This window comes from Sinocyclocheilus grahami, unplaced genomic scaffold (genome assembly GCF_001515645.1).
Source record: "Sinocyclocheilus grahami isolate Dianchi unplaced genomic scaffold, SAMN03320097.WGS_v1.1 scaffold771.1, whole genome shotgun sequence".
Classification (NCBI taxonomy): Eukaryota; Metazoa; Chordata; class Actinopteri; order Cypriniformes; family Cyprinidae; genus Sinocyclocheilus; species Sinocyclocheilus grahami.
The window spans coordinates 312,860-328,749 of NW_015505950.1; the positions used below are offsets into that span (position 1 = coordinate 312,860).

General features: G+C 36.6%; 1 protein-coding gene across 1 annotated transcript in view; it reads left to right on the plus strand.

Moving 5' to 3' along the window:
* Nucleotides 1–3,192: 3,192 nt before the first annotated feature.
* LOC107561407 (uncharacterized) overlaps nucleotides 3,193–15,890 on the plus strand; it is a 28,625-nt gene continuing 15,927 nt past the window's right edge. Inside the window, exons 1-19 of the mRNA XM_016245850.1 lie at nucleotides 3,193–3,259; nucleotides 5,222–5,313; nucleotides 6,834–7,214; nucleotides 7,308–7,379; nucleotides 8,620–9,027; nucleotides 9,183–9,569; nucleotides 9,681–9,779; nucleotides 10,021–10,401; nucleotides 10,557–10,613; nucleotides 10,883–11,260; nucleotides 11,334–11,394; nucleotides 11,926–12,032; nucleotides 12,153–12,539; nucleotides 12,643–12,732; nucleotides 13,110–13,496; nucleotides 13,822–14,247; nucleotides 14,530–14,919; nucleotides 14,998–15,063; nucleotides 15,347–15,742. Coding sequence (XP_016101336.1) covers nucleotides 5,265–5,313; nucleotides 6,834–7,214; nucleotides 7,308–7,379; nucleotides 8,620–9,027; nucleotides 9,183–9,569; nucleotides 9,681–9,779; nucleotides 10,021–10,401; nucleotides 10,557–10,613; nucleotides 10,883–11,260; nucleotides 11,334–11,394; nucleotides 11,926–12,032; nucleotides 12,153–12,539; nucleotides 12,643–12,732; nucleotides 13,110–13,496; nucleotides 13,822–14,247; nucleotides 14,530–14,919; nucleotides 14,998–15,063; nucleotides 15,347–15,742 — 4,522 coding nt within the window. The 5' untranslated portion in view covers nucleotides 3,193–3,259; nucleotides 5,222–5,264. The remainder of the gene's footprint in view (nucleotides 3,260–5,221; nucleotides 5,314–6,833; nucleotides 7,215–7,307; nucleotides 7,380–8,619; nucleotides 9,028–9,182; nucleotides 9,570–9,680; nucleotides 9,780–10,020; nucleotides 10,402–10,556; nucleotides 10,614–10,882; nucleotides 11,261–11,333; nucleotides 11,395–11,925; nucleotides 12,033–12,152; nucleotides 12,540–12,642; nucleotides 12,733–13,109; nucleotides 13,497–13,821; nucleotides 14,248–14,529; nucleotides 14,920–14,997; nucleotides 15,064–15,346; nucleotides 15,743–15,890) is intronic.

Consider the following 15,890-nt stretch of genomic DNA (forward strand, 5'->3'; position numbering starts at 1 on the left):
TGAACAACTACTGAAATTTCACGTTGTTTCTTACACAAATCCTCAGATGACTTGAAACGCAGTCTACTAATCATATTGACTACTTCAGTGGTGCTTTTGTGTCCTTTTTGGAGCTTAACAGGTATAGTCACTATGAGATAAAACTACATAATTGTCTTAAAAAAACCTTTTACACCGTTTAAAAAAGTTCTCGTATTAATTTATTATTTTACAGTAGTAACTTTTTGGTGGTAGTAAACAGTAAATTTTTAGAAATTGTATCAAATTCAAAAATTTGCAAATATCTTGCAGTATTTAAAGATGCATTTATATTCTGGGATTTTCATATTTCTGACATGGTACATTACAACTGCTATGTTCTATTTGTGAATAGAGAATAAAGTCTCCATCATGCAACTGTACTTAACTTTAGGCTGAATTTGACTTAAACTGAACTAATTTCAGGTAGTGTGCAGAGAGATTTGACAGATGTAGAAAAATCTAAAGAAAAAAATCCTTAAAGGCACAATATGTAAGATTTTTTTTATTAAAATATCCAAAAATCACTAGAACAGTGTTATATATTTTGCTGACTTGTGTACTTGCATTATCCCAAGTGTTTCAAAGAATGTTTGAAGAAATCCAGAGAAATAAGCAATTTTAACTAATGACACGAACCGTGTCTATAGTGTCATTTTGCTTTGCCTGCTAATGACGTCATACATTCCGGTTTTGTTTTGTAGAAAACATGGAAACACCAAAGACACTTTAATATGTTATGCGTTTTATTACACAGGTGACGACCGCACAGAGTAGCATTATAACAGAACTTTCAAATGTATCTAGTATGATAAAACAGAGATGCTTTACTCCACATAAGCACGACCGGAAGGAGCAGAAACGCTCGACTGTGGCATAATAAAAGCTCCGCTGCTTTTGAGCCGTGTGTCACACTCGTTCAGCGGCCTTATTTCGCTTTCGATGGCTTTCAGCCTCACCCTGCTTCATACTATGACGTTAATAAATCTTTAATACATTAGCTCATTCATGAACATGACTTCTGCCCAAGTCCCGTTGGATTGCATCGGCTGTGGGGATGAAGACGACAACTCCCATGATTCCACACTCAGTCACGGCATCATCAAGCTACGTCTTTGTTTCTTTGTTTGTTTTGAATACACGCCCTCTATCGGCGAAAACTTGCATATTGTGCCTTTAATTAATCTTTGAGGATTCATATTTAATGGGTATTTTGGGTGACTATTCCTTATTACTTATTGGGTTAGTTCATTCAAAAATGAAAATTATATCTTAATTTATTCACTCTCGTTTCATTCCAAACTCACAAGACTTCATTCATCTTGCTAATTTACACTGAACAAAATTATAAATGCAACACTTTTGTTTTTGCCCCCATTTTTCATGAGCTGAACTCAAAGATCTAAGACTTTTTCTATGTACACTAAAGGTCTATTTCTCTCAAATATTGTTCACAAATCTGTCTAAATCTGTGTTAGTGAGCACTTCTCCTTTGCCGCGATAATCCATCCACCTCACAGGTGTGGCATATCAAGATGCTGATTAGACAGCATGATTATTGCACAGGTGTGCCTTAGGCTGGCCACAATAAAAGGCCACTCTAAAGTGTGCAGTTTTATCACACAGCACAATGCCACAGATGTCGCAAGTTTTGAGGGAGCGTGCAATTGGCATGCTGACTGCAGGAATGTCCACCAGAGCTGTTGCCCGTGAATTGAATGTTCATTTCTCTACCATAAGCTGTCTCTGAAGGCGTTTCAGAGAATTTGGCAGTACATCCAACCGGCCTCACAACTGCAGACCACGTGTAACCACACCAGCCCAGGACCTCCACATCCAGCATCTTCATCTCCAAGATCGTCTGAGACCAGCCACCGCTGCTGTAACAATCGGTTTGCATAACCAAAGAATTTCTGCACAAACTGTCAGAAACCGTCTCAGGGAAGCTCATCTGCATGCTTATCGTCCTCATCGGGGTCTCAACCTGACTGCAGTTCGTCGTCGTAACCGACTTGAGTGGGCAAATGCTCACATTCGATGGCGTCTGGCACTTTGGAGAGGCGTTCTCTTCACAGATGAATCCCGGTTTTCACTGTACAGGGCAGATGGCAGACAGCGTGTATGGCGTTGTGTGGGTGAGCGGTTTGCTGATGTCAACGTTGTGGATCGAGTGGCCCATGGTGGGGTTATGGTATGGGCAGGCGTATGTTATGGACAACGAACACGGGTGCATTTTATTGATGGCATTTTGAATGCACAGAGATACCGTGACGAGATCCTGAGGCTCATTGTTGCAAGGATCTGTACACAATTCCTGGAAGCTGAAAACATCCCAGTTATTGCATGTCCGGTGAGTAGGGAATGAGTGGACCAACATTCCACAGGCCACAATCAACAACCTGATCAACTCTATGAGAAGGAGATGTGATGCACTGCGTGAGGCAAATGGTGGTCACACCAGATACTGACTGGTTTTCGGACCCCCCAATACAGTAAAACTGCACATTTTAGAGTTGCCTTTTATTGTGGCCAGCCTAAGGCACACCTGTGCAATAATCATGCTGTCTAATCAGCATCTTGATATGCCACACCTGTGAGGTGGATGGATTATCTCGGCAAAGGAGAAGTGCTCACTAACACAGATTTAGACTAGATTTTAGATTTAGATTTGTGAACCATATTTGAGAGAAATAGGCCTTTTGTGTACATAGAAAAAGTCTTAGATCTTTGAGTTCAGCTCATGAAAAATGGGGGCAAAAACAAGTGTTGCGTTTATAATTTTGTTCAGTGTATATTGTGAATAATTACTAGGGCAAGTACTAATCTAAGGATAATTTTTTAAAGTTACAATAACCTTAAGACAAAATAAAGACAAAGATTAAAGACAATAGACAAAATAACCTTATAAAAGTCATAAACTAGATGGTTGAGTACATAGTGTATAGTATTCTGTAATAGCGTATGGTGTTTGGGACACATGTCTAAAGCAAATCTATATATGCACACAAGGAAGTAAAACCATTAAATGGCAGGTCGATGACATAACATGCCAAGCATGGAATGAATGGACAAACTGGTTTAAGGCTGAGTTTGAGAAAGTGCTTTTGTTCCAGTCATGGTCCGCCCAGCTTTATCGATAATATATAAGATTGAGATGTGCTGTTCAGCATCACTGTGTTCTGGTTGAACTGTTGGGGAGAGAATCACCCGTGATTTGCTCTGCAGCAGCATTTCATCTCAGGTGAACTTACTTTTTCATTCATGCCATCTGACTCTATACTTTAAATCAAATGCTTTTGTTATGCATATTAGTTTTGTGATTTTATATCTTATTTTGTCTACATGAACATTTTTAATAATTTGTTCTGGAGGTAATCTCAGGGATTGTGGAATACTAGTTGCAATTTTTATAAAAAATACACAACAAAGCCTTTTAAAGCATCTTCTGCACTGCAAATTAACATCTTAAATATTTTACACAATAACCTTAACAATTCCATGTTGCTTCTCACCATTTAGGAGTGCAAATATAAGAAGACAAAGCAACTATTGACTATTATAATAGAAGTTGTTTAATGGAAATACAATACATTTATGAGAGATTTTCAATGAAATAATTTTACTTTTCTGAGCTACTTTATCAATTGTGTTTAACTAATTGGTCTTGGTGGCTTGCTATAGATGTACCAAGTCAGTTGCAATCAAGTCACCACAAAACAAAACAAATGCAAAAAATTTGCACATTCCAAAAATTTGACTTGTCCTCATTTTGAATATGTATTGCTTCATATTTTGAACTCTACTCTGCTTATATTTTCTAAAAATGCCACTTCTTTTTATGTTTTGTCATAAAATGCAAATATATTTACACATTTTATTTATCGTGAGTGTCCAAATACTCCAAATACTATTTAGTGTGCATGTATTGTTTGTTTGTTTGTACAGCGGGTAAAATAAGTATTGAACACATCACCATTTTTCTCAGTAAATATATTTCTAAAGGTGCTGTTGACATGAAGTTTTCACCAGATGTCGGTAACAACCCAAGTAATCCATACATACAAAGAAAACAAAACAAATAATTAGAAGGGTCAATATCACTGTAGGGTGCCTTTTGGTGTCCTGTGCAAAACTCAATAATAACTTAACAGTATTACTAAGGCTATAGGCAGGTGAGTTTTGTTTTCAGGGTTGGAGCTGAACTCTGCAGGACTGCGGCTCTCTAGGACCGAACTTGCCTACCCCTGGCCTAATATAACACACCCTTTTATAGTCATTTTTTGTTAAGTTTTTACTTTTTTACATATATATTTTGTGTAAGAGGATGCATGTTATTTTTCTATGTCCCATGCACTGCTCATTAAATTTGAATGATAGTAGAATATTGTTAAATCATAAAATGTAAAAAATATATATTCTCCTATTAATATTTTATTAAATAAGAGATTACTCCATTTGAGTGTATTGATCATTTGGTTATAAAAATTATATTTTTATTTAATAAAAAATAAGAGTTTTAATATCACTATGGTGATATTAACCCAGAAAGCAATTATGTCCCTTGTCAGAAGAAATTAATATTAGCTGGTTCAGTCCCAACACCTACCAGGATGATGAAGATGAAACAAGGGTGGACATTTCAGCAAGACAGTGATCGCAAACACAGCCAAAGAAACTCTCTGAAATTGGTTTCGGAGAAAGAAAATAAAGCTGCAATAATGGCCCAGCCAATCACCTGACTTGAATCCAATAGAAAATAAGAACTGCAGATCAGAGTTCACAGAAGAGGACCACAGAACCTTCGAGATTTGAAGACTGTTTGTGTGGAAGAATGGGCCAAAATCACACCTGAGCAATGCATGCGACTATAGTTTCTCAAAACAGCAGGCGTCTTGAAGCTGCCATTACCAACAAAGGCTTTTGTACAAAGTATTAAATAAAGTTCAGTAGTTCAGTATTTTTTCCCTGTGTCATTCCATTTTATTACACATAACTTAATTTCTGAACTTATTTGTTTTCTTTGTATGTATGGATTACTTGTGTTGTTACCGACATCTGGTGAACATTTCATGTCAAAAGCACCTTTAGAAAAATGGTGACGTGTTTAATACTTAGCCTATTTTATCCGCTGTATGTTATGTAGTTATGTACATAAATAAATACATGTGCATATTTATTTACTTGTGCACATTTTTCGTTACAGATCACTTTGACACTTTGGCGTTCCCCAAGAGCAGTCTGCCACAATGAGGTTTCTAATCTCATTGTGTGCATCACAACTCCTGTTGATTAACGGTAAGAGTTTTATTAAAATAGGGTCCACTTTATCATGATTTATAATGATCCTTAATTTCTTCTTCTTCCAATTCGTTACTTTTAATAATATAAAATGTGTTGCAAACATTTTGCCATAATTTACTGCTTTTTAGCAATCTGCATTTGCACTGCAACAAACAAAAATGTGTTTGGAATGTAAAACTGGAATGTACTGCACCTCTCAAAGACATTATAAAAGATCGTTAGTTCCCAGAATATCTTCATTTAGAAAAGGTTAATGCTGTCATGTGTCTGAGTCATTCATGAGTCATTCGTTTCCTTCAAGTATGCTTTGAACTGCTCGGATCATATTATCTTTTGATCATAACACGACTTGATTTCTATCAATATTGTATTCGTTTGGGTAACACTTTATTTCGATAGTCCACTTTAGACATTCTATTAACAGTAAGTAACTTTGCAACTACATGTCAACTAGCAGTTAGTAGAGTATTAGTAGACTGTCTGCTTAATATCTTCTAACACTTTCTTTGTCAACTTATTCTACTAACCCTAAACCTACCCTAACAGTCTACTCTGAAGTTACTTATAGTTAGTAGAATGTATAAAGTGGACTATCGAAATAAAGTGTAACCTTTGTTTGTTTTTCCATCAGTGTTTTTCATCCACATTTACTTAATTAAAAGGAATTAAAGCAACAGACTTGCTGAACATTTGGTCATAACTCATTTTATTCTGTTCATTGTGTAAAACTGAAGTTTATCATTCATGTAGTCTGAACACAAATTATTTTTATTGAATTGAAACTGCTTGGGCAATGGATTTTCTTTAGTTCCCAAAATGCTTTGCATATCTGAATCAGCAGAGAATATGTTGAAATTAAGTGTTGTTTTAGGTGTTTTAATGTTAAAAATATACTAATAATTAACAGTGTGTGAGTTGCGAGAGTGTGTTTGTGTGTGTGTATAGAAAATAAAACCTTTTGTATGACATGCATGAAATTATATATGTACACTACCATTCAAAAGTTTGAGGGCAGTTAGATTTTTGAAAGAAGTATTTTATGCTTAAGCTGAATTTATTTGATAAAAAATGCAGTTATACTGTGAAATATTACAAATGAACTGTTTTCTATTTTAATATGTTTTAAAATGTTCTTTTTTCTGTGACCACAGCTGAATTTTCAGCGGTCATAACGCCAGTCTTCAATGTCACATGATCCTTCAGAAATCATTCTAATATGCTGATTTGCTGCTCAAGAAACCTTTATTTTGATCAATATTGAAAACTGTTGTGCTGCTTAATATTTTTGTGGAATCGATGATGCCTTTTTTTCAAGATTGATTAACAAAAGAGCAGCATTTATTGTTTGTATCATGTCTTTTTGTCACTTCTTAATTTAATGCATCCTTGCTGAGTAAAAGTATAAATTTCTTAAAAACCCACTTGACAAACTTTTGAACTGTAGTGTACTGTAGAACTAGATGGACACTCAACACACGTTGCTCTTTCGCTAACAACCCTTTTCTTCATGACAGTTGCTTTCAGCAGCAATGATCCTTGTTACAACTATGAATCTCTGGATCATACCTGGAGAGCCACAGATGAAGCTGGATTTTACGTTTGTGATGAATATTTTGACTGGAACGGCTGGTACCGACTTTTCTACAATGGAATGGACATCCGAATGCCAGAACGCTGTGTGAACGCAGGCAACTGTAACACAGATCACAGTCTGTGGCTCAATGGATCTCACCCTCAGATAGAGGATGGAGAGGTCATCATGGAGGTCTGTGCTAGCACATTGTATGACTGCTGCTATTTCGAATCTACACCAATCAGAGTCAAAGCTTGCCCAGGCGATTACTATGTCTATGAACTTGTGAATCCACAGTATGGGTGCTCAGGATACTGCACAGGTACTGTTTTTCTAGCTTTTTTAATTGTTTTTTTTTCTTTAATAAAAATTAGTTCACAAATTTAATTAAAAGTGAATTTTTTTCCCTTTTTAGATATCAGCACAATATCCCAGACAAGTTCCACTTCAACTCCATCTACGTTTAGTGGATCCAGCCTTTCCATGTGTAGGTTGCTAATTAAATAATGAATCGCAGACATTGAAATTGAACCAAACCAAATCAATTTAGTACATTTTACATTGTATGGACAAATACACCGAGGTGTATCTCAAAATATTTTTTATGTTCCACAGAATTAGAAACGTCAAGGTTGACTTTTTTTCATCTGAGAAAAAATTGTTCTAACTCTTAACAGGTTAGAGGTTCAGACCACAACTATGGCAATAATGACAATGATGCAGATTTCATAATGTAGATTTTTTTCCCCACCCACCTGAGGAACATTGGCAGCCCATCAAAATCCATTTGAAGTTTGTGCCGCAGTTATGTTTACAGCTGTATTTTATTCATGTTTATATAAAATGAGTAATTTTATAAAATTTTATGAGTATATAAAAAATTTAATTGTCCATTAAGTGTAGAATAGACACTAATACAGAAATCATTATAATGATAGTGCTTGGTGTGAACTGGCCTTTTTAGGGTCGTGAGACCGTACCAAAAGTGTTCATCAAATGTTCATATATACAGTTGAGGTCAAACGTTTACGTCCCCCTTTCAGAATCTGCAAAATGTTAATTATTGTACCAAAATAAGAGGGATCATACAAAATGCATGTTATTGTTCATTTAGTACTAACCTGAATAAGATATTTCACATAAAAGATGTTTACATATAGTCCACAAGAGAAAATAATAGTTGAATTTATAAATATGACCCCGTTCAAAAGTTTACATCCCCTTGATTCTTAATGATAGTTGTTCACGAGTCCCTTGTTTGTCCTGAACAGTGAAACTGCCTGCTGTTCTTCAGAAAAATCCTTCAGGTCCCACAAATTCTTTGGTTTTCCAGCATTTTTGTTTATTTGAACCCTTTCCAACAATGACTGTGTGATTTTGAGATCCATCTTTTCACACTGAGGACAGCTGAGGGACTCATATGCAACTATTACAGAAGGTTAAAATGCTCACTGATGCTCCAGAAGGAAACACAATGCATTAAGAACTTTTTGAATTTGAGGAACAGGGTAAATTTAACTTATTTTGTCTTCTGGGAAACATGTAACTATCTTCTCTAGACTCTGAAGGGCAGTACTAAATGAAAAAAAATATGATATTTATGCAAAATAAGAAAAATGTGCACATCTCTGTTCTGTTCAGAAGTTTTTACATGTTGTGTAACTGATACCAAAACAAAATGTCAGGGTTTCAAAAGACATATGACTTCTTTCTTTTGGTCTCGTCAGCTGCCATCGACACAGATTATGACCCATGCCACAACTACAACATTCTTGATGAATACTGGAGAAGCACACTCAATTACTGGTATCAATATGGATACATGTCTGGAAATGATGACACACTAGTTGAATGGCATGGCTGGTATCGACTCTTCATTAATGGATCGAGTGCTCAGATGCCTGAGTGGTGTTTCAGTTATATGTCATGTGGAGGTTATAGTTCTCTGTGGCTTGGTGACCCTCATCCTGAGATAGAAGAGGGAGTCGTTACTCGTGAAGTCTATGGCTCTGTTAATGACCAGTGCAGTTACTACATATCTGACCCCATCCAAGTCAAAGCTTGTCCTGGAAATTACTATGTCTACAAGCTTGAAAGTCCAAAGCCATCGATCCCAGTGCCTGTATATTGTGCAGGTACAGTTATTCTCCTTCATAACTTACAGAATTATAGTCACCTCTCATATGAAAACTATTTACAGAGCTGTAAATGCTAAAAGGTATTACTCATGTAGGCTTGAACATGCTTAATCCACAATAGCTATAATCCACTCTTTATATTTTCACTATAGTTCCATTCAGCACTCCAAATACTGATCCCTGCTATGACTACACCAGTCTGGACGACCCTTGGCGAGCCACTGACAATTATTACAACAATTACGTGTGTGATTATAATGTCAACTGGAACGGCTGGTACAGGCTCTTCTACTATGGTCAGAGTGTCCAGATGCCAGATTCATGTGTTGGTTCTGGCATGTGTGGCACAGACAAACCACTTTGGCTCAACGGCCCTCACCCACAGCTGGAAGATGGAGTGGTCACTCGGCAAGTGTGCGGTTCCACATGGAATGACTGCTGTGATTACAAATCTCATCCCATACGAGTCAAAGCTTGTACAGGAAACTATTATGTGTATGAGTTTGTCAGGCCACTATTGTGTTCATCTTACTGTGCAGGTAAACATGTTTGCATCACGTACATGCTTTGGTTTGGAATTTTTATTCTTTTTGCTTATGTTTGAAAATGATGGACTTTGATGTAAAACAAAAAAATTTTCCCGGCACCAGATGTCTCAAGCCTCAGCAGCCCAACATCTACAACATCACCTACAGCAACAGTGGCAGTCATACCCCCAGAATCCATTACTCCGCCTGTCACAGACACAGGTATGTTGTGTAATTAGGTTTTATTTTTAGGTAAGCTCATTGGCTGTCAGCTGTTTTTTTTCTTCTTCTCAATAAATAGAAGCTTTACAATTTGCCATGTATAATCAAAGACTTCAGATATAATTTATAGGGGAGTCTGGAAAAATCTTTTTAAGCTCCATTTCTAGGTTGATTTCACACCACAAGAGTAAAAAAAAAAGATAATATGAATTAATATATATTTTTAAATATGTTTTCACAGCCCTCCACTTTGACCCCTGCTATAGCTACACTGTGCTGGACGATCCTTGGAGAGCCACAGACAATCGATATACCTTCAATTTAATGTGTGACGCTTATGTCAGCTGGGTGGGCTGGTATCGTCTCTTCATTCATGGCCAGAGCGTTCAGATGCCAGACACATGTGTTGATCGGCTAAGCTGTGGCACTCATGCTCCACTTTGGCTAAACGGTCCACATCCACGAATTGAGGATGGAGTGGTGACTCGAGATGTCTGCGGTCACTGGTGGAATAACTGCTGTGGTTTCCAGTCAAATCCAATTAGAGTGAAAGCCTGCCCAGACAATTACTACGTCTATGAGTTTGTTAGCCCAAGTTTCTGCTATGGGACCTACTGTGCAGGTAAACATATCTGCATTCACCCACGTTATGCATTACATTTATGAGTTTGCTTTTTTGCATACCGTTGAGGTAAATACATCAACATGTGCCTTTTGTACTATGTAATAAATACTTTTTGCTGTTTATTAATTAAGTCATTTAATTTTGTTTTACAGATGTTAGCAACAATAGCATCAGCATTCCTACTTTCACTCCAGAGACAACTTTGGCTGGTAATGTAGTATGCTATGCCCTCTACTGACTTGACGTTTTGACAGGAAATGTTAAGACACTAGATAAAACAATGTTTGAAATTTGCAAATGCAGTACTAGTTTCTTTGCTGACTTTCATGTTGAGCTACACAATATTTATGCATTCATATTTCATTTTACTGAATTAACATGTACTGTACTGAAATGTATTGTAGGTTTACAAAATCTTTACACTTAAACCTTTTGTGTGTGTGTGTGTGTGTGTGTGTGTTGTTGTTATTTGTAACAGAGGCTTTCCGCATTGACCCCTGCTACAACTACACAGCCCTGGATGATCCTTGGAGAGCCACAGACAATCACAATTCATACAATTGTGATGCTAGTGTTAATTGGGATGGCTGGTATCGTCTCTTCATTGCAGGCCAAGATGCTCAGATGCCAGAAACATGTGTTAATCAGTTTAGCTGTGGCACTGTTGCCCCACTGTGGCTAAATGGTCAGCATCCACGAGTCGAGGATGGAGTGGTCACCCGTCATGTCTGTGGCCACTGGAACGATGACTGCTGCAATTATGTGTTTAATCCTATGAAAGTGAAAGCCTGCCCAGGAAATTATTATGTGTATGAGTTCATGAACCCAGTGTTCTGCAATGTGGCATACTGCTCAGGTAAATATATTTACATTCAAACTTGTATAAGTGTGTTTTTGTACTTAACTAATATTCATCCAAAACTTCACAGAAGTGACGAATATCAGATATACAGATGTAACGCCACACACCACCCCAACTGGTAATTTAATGTTCTTTGTCCTCTGACATAATTTTTTTTAAACTAACAATAACAAAGAATACTTAAACAGCTAAACAATTTGCAAACAAATAATAATAATAATAATAACCTTATATATTTTAATAATGTTTTACTTTCAAAAAGATTTCCTGTTGTCACAGAAAAATATATATTTTTTTTATTGTTCAACCCATAATGCCATATTTGTACATATATATATATATATATTTATTTATTTATTTAAAATATGTGTGTATACATGTGTGTGTGTGTGTAATATATATCAAATATATATTATATCAAATACACACACACACACACACACATACTGTACATACATACAGTGGGTACGGAAAGTATTCAGACCCCCTTACATTTTTCACTCTTCGTTATATTGCAGCCATTTGCTAAAATCATTTAAGTTAATTTTTTTTCCTCATTAATGTACACACAGCACCCCATATTGACAGAAAAACACAGAATTGTTGACATTTTTGCAGATTTATTAAAAAAGATATGGCTCTGTTAATGATCAGTGCAGTTCCTACACATCCAACCCCATCCAAGTCAAAGCTTGTCCTGGAAATGTCTATGTCTACAGACTTTTAAGGCCAAAACCATCAATCCCACTGCCTGTATATTGTGCAGGTACAGTCATACCATAAATTGTATTGTCACCTTTCATTTAAAACTACACTTATAGATTTGTTGATTTTTAAATGGATTTAAACATCTTAAATGCATTTACTCTTTATATTTTCACTATAGTTTTATTTAACACTCCAAATACTGATCCCTGCTATGACTACACCAGTCTGGACGACCCCTGGAGAGCCACTGACAATTATTACAACAATTACATGTGTGATTATAATGTCAACTGGAACGGCTGGTACAGGCTCTTCTACTATGGTCAGAGTGTCCAGATGCCTGAGTCAAGTGTTGGTTCTGACATGTGTGGTACTCCTCACCCACTGTGGCTCAACGGCCCTCACCCAGAGCTAGAAGATGGAATGGTCACACGACAAGTCTGTGGTTCCACTTGGAATGACGTCTGTGGTTATAAATCTCATCCAATACAAGTCAAAGCGTGTCCAGGAAACTATTATGTGTATGAGTTTGTCAGGCCAACATTCTGTGCATCTTACTGTGCAGGTAGTTTTTTTTAAAGTTTTTTTTTAAACATGCTTTGTTTTTGCTTTTGATATTTTAGGTTGTACAATTTTTGACAGTTAAAAGTATCATTTTTACTTTACAGATGTTACCAACCTTGCATCTACAACAACATCTGAAACAACAGTGACAATTCCACCCACAGAATTCAGTACTTTGTCTGTTACAACCCCAGGTAAAAAAAAACAAATTTTTTAACTGTTTCACTCATGTTCTAGAATTTTTTTTTTCTAGATATCTTTTTCATGAAATGTATTTTTGCTATTTTATATTGAATGAATTAGTAATCCAAATGTATGCTCTTGGGTAATAAAATTAGTTCTCTATGTACACTATGCTCCACTATGCTTACAATTTTTTTTTAGCTATGTATAAATTCAATCTGTACCAGGTAGCTCAACAAGAAAATGTTCAAATTAAGTAGACAAAACGTTTTAATGAAGCTCCATTTGTAGGTAAATTAAAATTAAACAAATATTGACCTAAAAAGAAATGTTTAGTAACTCGGTTTATTTAGCAAATGATCCATTTATATTGCTAATGTTTCCACAGCAGAAACTATTCCTTTTGACCCCTGCTATAACTACACTGTGCTTGATGATTCTTGGCGATCCACTAGCAATCAGCATTCCTCCTTCATAATGTGTGATGCTCATGTCAACTGGAATGGCTGGTATCGTCTCTTCATTGGTGGCCAGAGTGGTCAGATGCCAGACACGTGTGTTGATCAGTATAGATGTAGCACTCACGCCCCACTGTGGCTAAATGGTCAACATCCACAAGTCGAGGATGGAGTGGTCACCCGAAATATCTGTGGTCACTGGGGCAATGACTGCTGCTATTTCCAATCCAATCCCATTAAAGTGAAAGCCTGCCCAGGAAATTACTACGTCTATGAGTTTGTTCAACCAAATTTCTGCTCTGGGACCTACTGTGCAGGTAAGAACATTCGCATTTGCTCTTAAATTGTCTGTTTAGTTTTTTGAACTATAATTAATCATGCCACTGTCTATTTCAGAATGTAATTTGCTTTGTCTTGTATTGATCTATTTTTGGGCTGAATGTATAGCCAGATTTTTATAATGCAATACGGGTTTGAATCAATATGTGTCTAGGGAAAATTTATGGATAAAATAATTTAAAATGTACAAACCACCATCCTCACATTTAATGACCATATTGGAACATTATGGAAACTTTTTAAGGGAAAAAAAAAACTACCTTTTTTGTAACTTTTTTTTCTCTTGACCCTCTTCTCGTAAAGCCCCAACTCCCAGCTCTGACCCATGCTCTGGTTACAATGTTCTTGATGATGGCTGGAGAGACTTGCGCACAAACTTCTACCAATCTTATTACAATGATGACAGATTTGTTGAATGGAATGGCTGGTATCGGCTGTATTTGAATGGAGAGAGTGCTCAGCTCTCTGAGTGGTGTACGAGTTTCACAGGATGTGGTGGTGAAGTTGGACTTTATCTCAATGGCTCTCATCCAAAACCTGAGGATGGGGTGGTGACCCGTGAAGTCTTGGGGTCGTCGTCTTGGGCGTGGTGGTGGTGGTGGTGGAGCGCCCACCATTGTGGCTATTATAAATCCACCTCCATTGAAATCAAAGCCTGTCCAGGAGATTACTACGTCTATAAACTCGTCAAACCTAACATGTCAATCCCTATGCCTACGTACTGCGCAGGTGCAGTTTTAACTTGTGTTCTTTATGGATGATTTTATTAATCCCCTATATGAAAGATTTACTCTTTGTTACAGCTCAACATTGATATACCAATACATTTATATAATATGCACAGGTAGTAACAATGTTAAACTTTTATATGGTCATGGATGCTTTAACCAGTTAGACTAGACACACACAGTCATGAGATGTCGTTATTATGCATCAAGTTATATAAATGACCCTGTAATACAGCATTTAAACAGCGATTTCACTAACAACCTTTTTTTTTCTCCATATCAGTTGCTTTCAATAACATCAGTAATGATCCTTGTTACAACTATGAAAATCTGGATCGTCCCTGGCGAGCCACAAATGAAACTGGACTTTACATTTGTGATGAAAATTTCTCCTGGAACGGCTGGTACCGACTTTTTTACAATGGAATGGACATTCGAATGCAAGAGAGCTGTGTTGCTGATGGCAGCTGTAACACATATAGCAGTCTGTGGCTCAATGGTCCTCACCCTCAGATTGAGGATGGAGTGGTGACAATGGAGGTCTGTGGAGGCAGATATTACAGCTGCTGTAATTTTAAATCAACACCCATCAGAGTCAAAGCCTGCCCAGGCGATTACTATGTCTATGAACTTGTAAAGCCACATTCATTTTATTGTTCAGGATACTGCACAGGTAAAATTATTCTGTAGCACTTTTTTTATTCAAAACCTTTATATTGTTTGATCAGTCTCTTAAAATTCCCTCTTTCAGATGCCAGCACTATATCAACAACTTTTTCCTCTACAAGTCCAGCTACATTTATGGGGTCCAGCATGAGTAGGTTTTTTACAGTCAAAATAATATTTCATCTTAGTTCAAAGGATAATACATATGAAATCTTGTTTTTAAGACATTTAGTAAAATGTTTGAAAATAATTAATTACAGCATTTGTTACATATACTGTTAGAAAGATATTGGTTATTTAAAAAAAAAATTCTCGGTTTATAATAAAGAGCTAATGGCATGCAGTACAAAGTAGCTCAGATAGACTTTTGACTGCTAACATGAACATTGCCTTATGAATTCATTTATTTATTTTTCCGATTTCTGTCTTATCAGCTGCTATCAACACAGATTTTGATCCGTGCTATGACTACAACATTCTTGACAACTCGTGGAGAAGCACACTCAATCTCTGGTATCAATATGCACATGATGACACTCTAGTTGAATGGCATGGCTGGTATCGACTCTTCATTGATGGATCGAGTGCTCAGATGCCTGAGTGGTGTTTCAGTTACATGTTATGTGGAGGTTATAGTTCTCTGTGGCTTGGTGGCCCTCATCCTGAGATAGAAGATGGAGTTATTACTCGTGAAGTCTACGGCTCTGTTAATGACCAGTGCAGTTACTACAGATCAGACCCCATTCAAGTCAAAGCTTGTCCTGGAAATTATTATGTCTACAAAATTAAAAGGCCAAATGTATTGATCCCAGCCCCTACATATTGTGCAGGTACAGTAATTCTTCTACATCTGTTACATGCTTATTATGAGCTAAATTTTGAGCTTTGATGTAACGACTGCATTTACAGACTTGCTAAAGAATAATGTATTTACAATGAAAAGGATTTGTGTTTGTTTTTGAAAAAATCTTAACACCT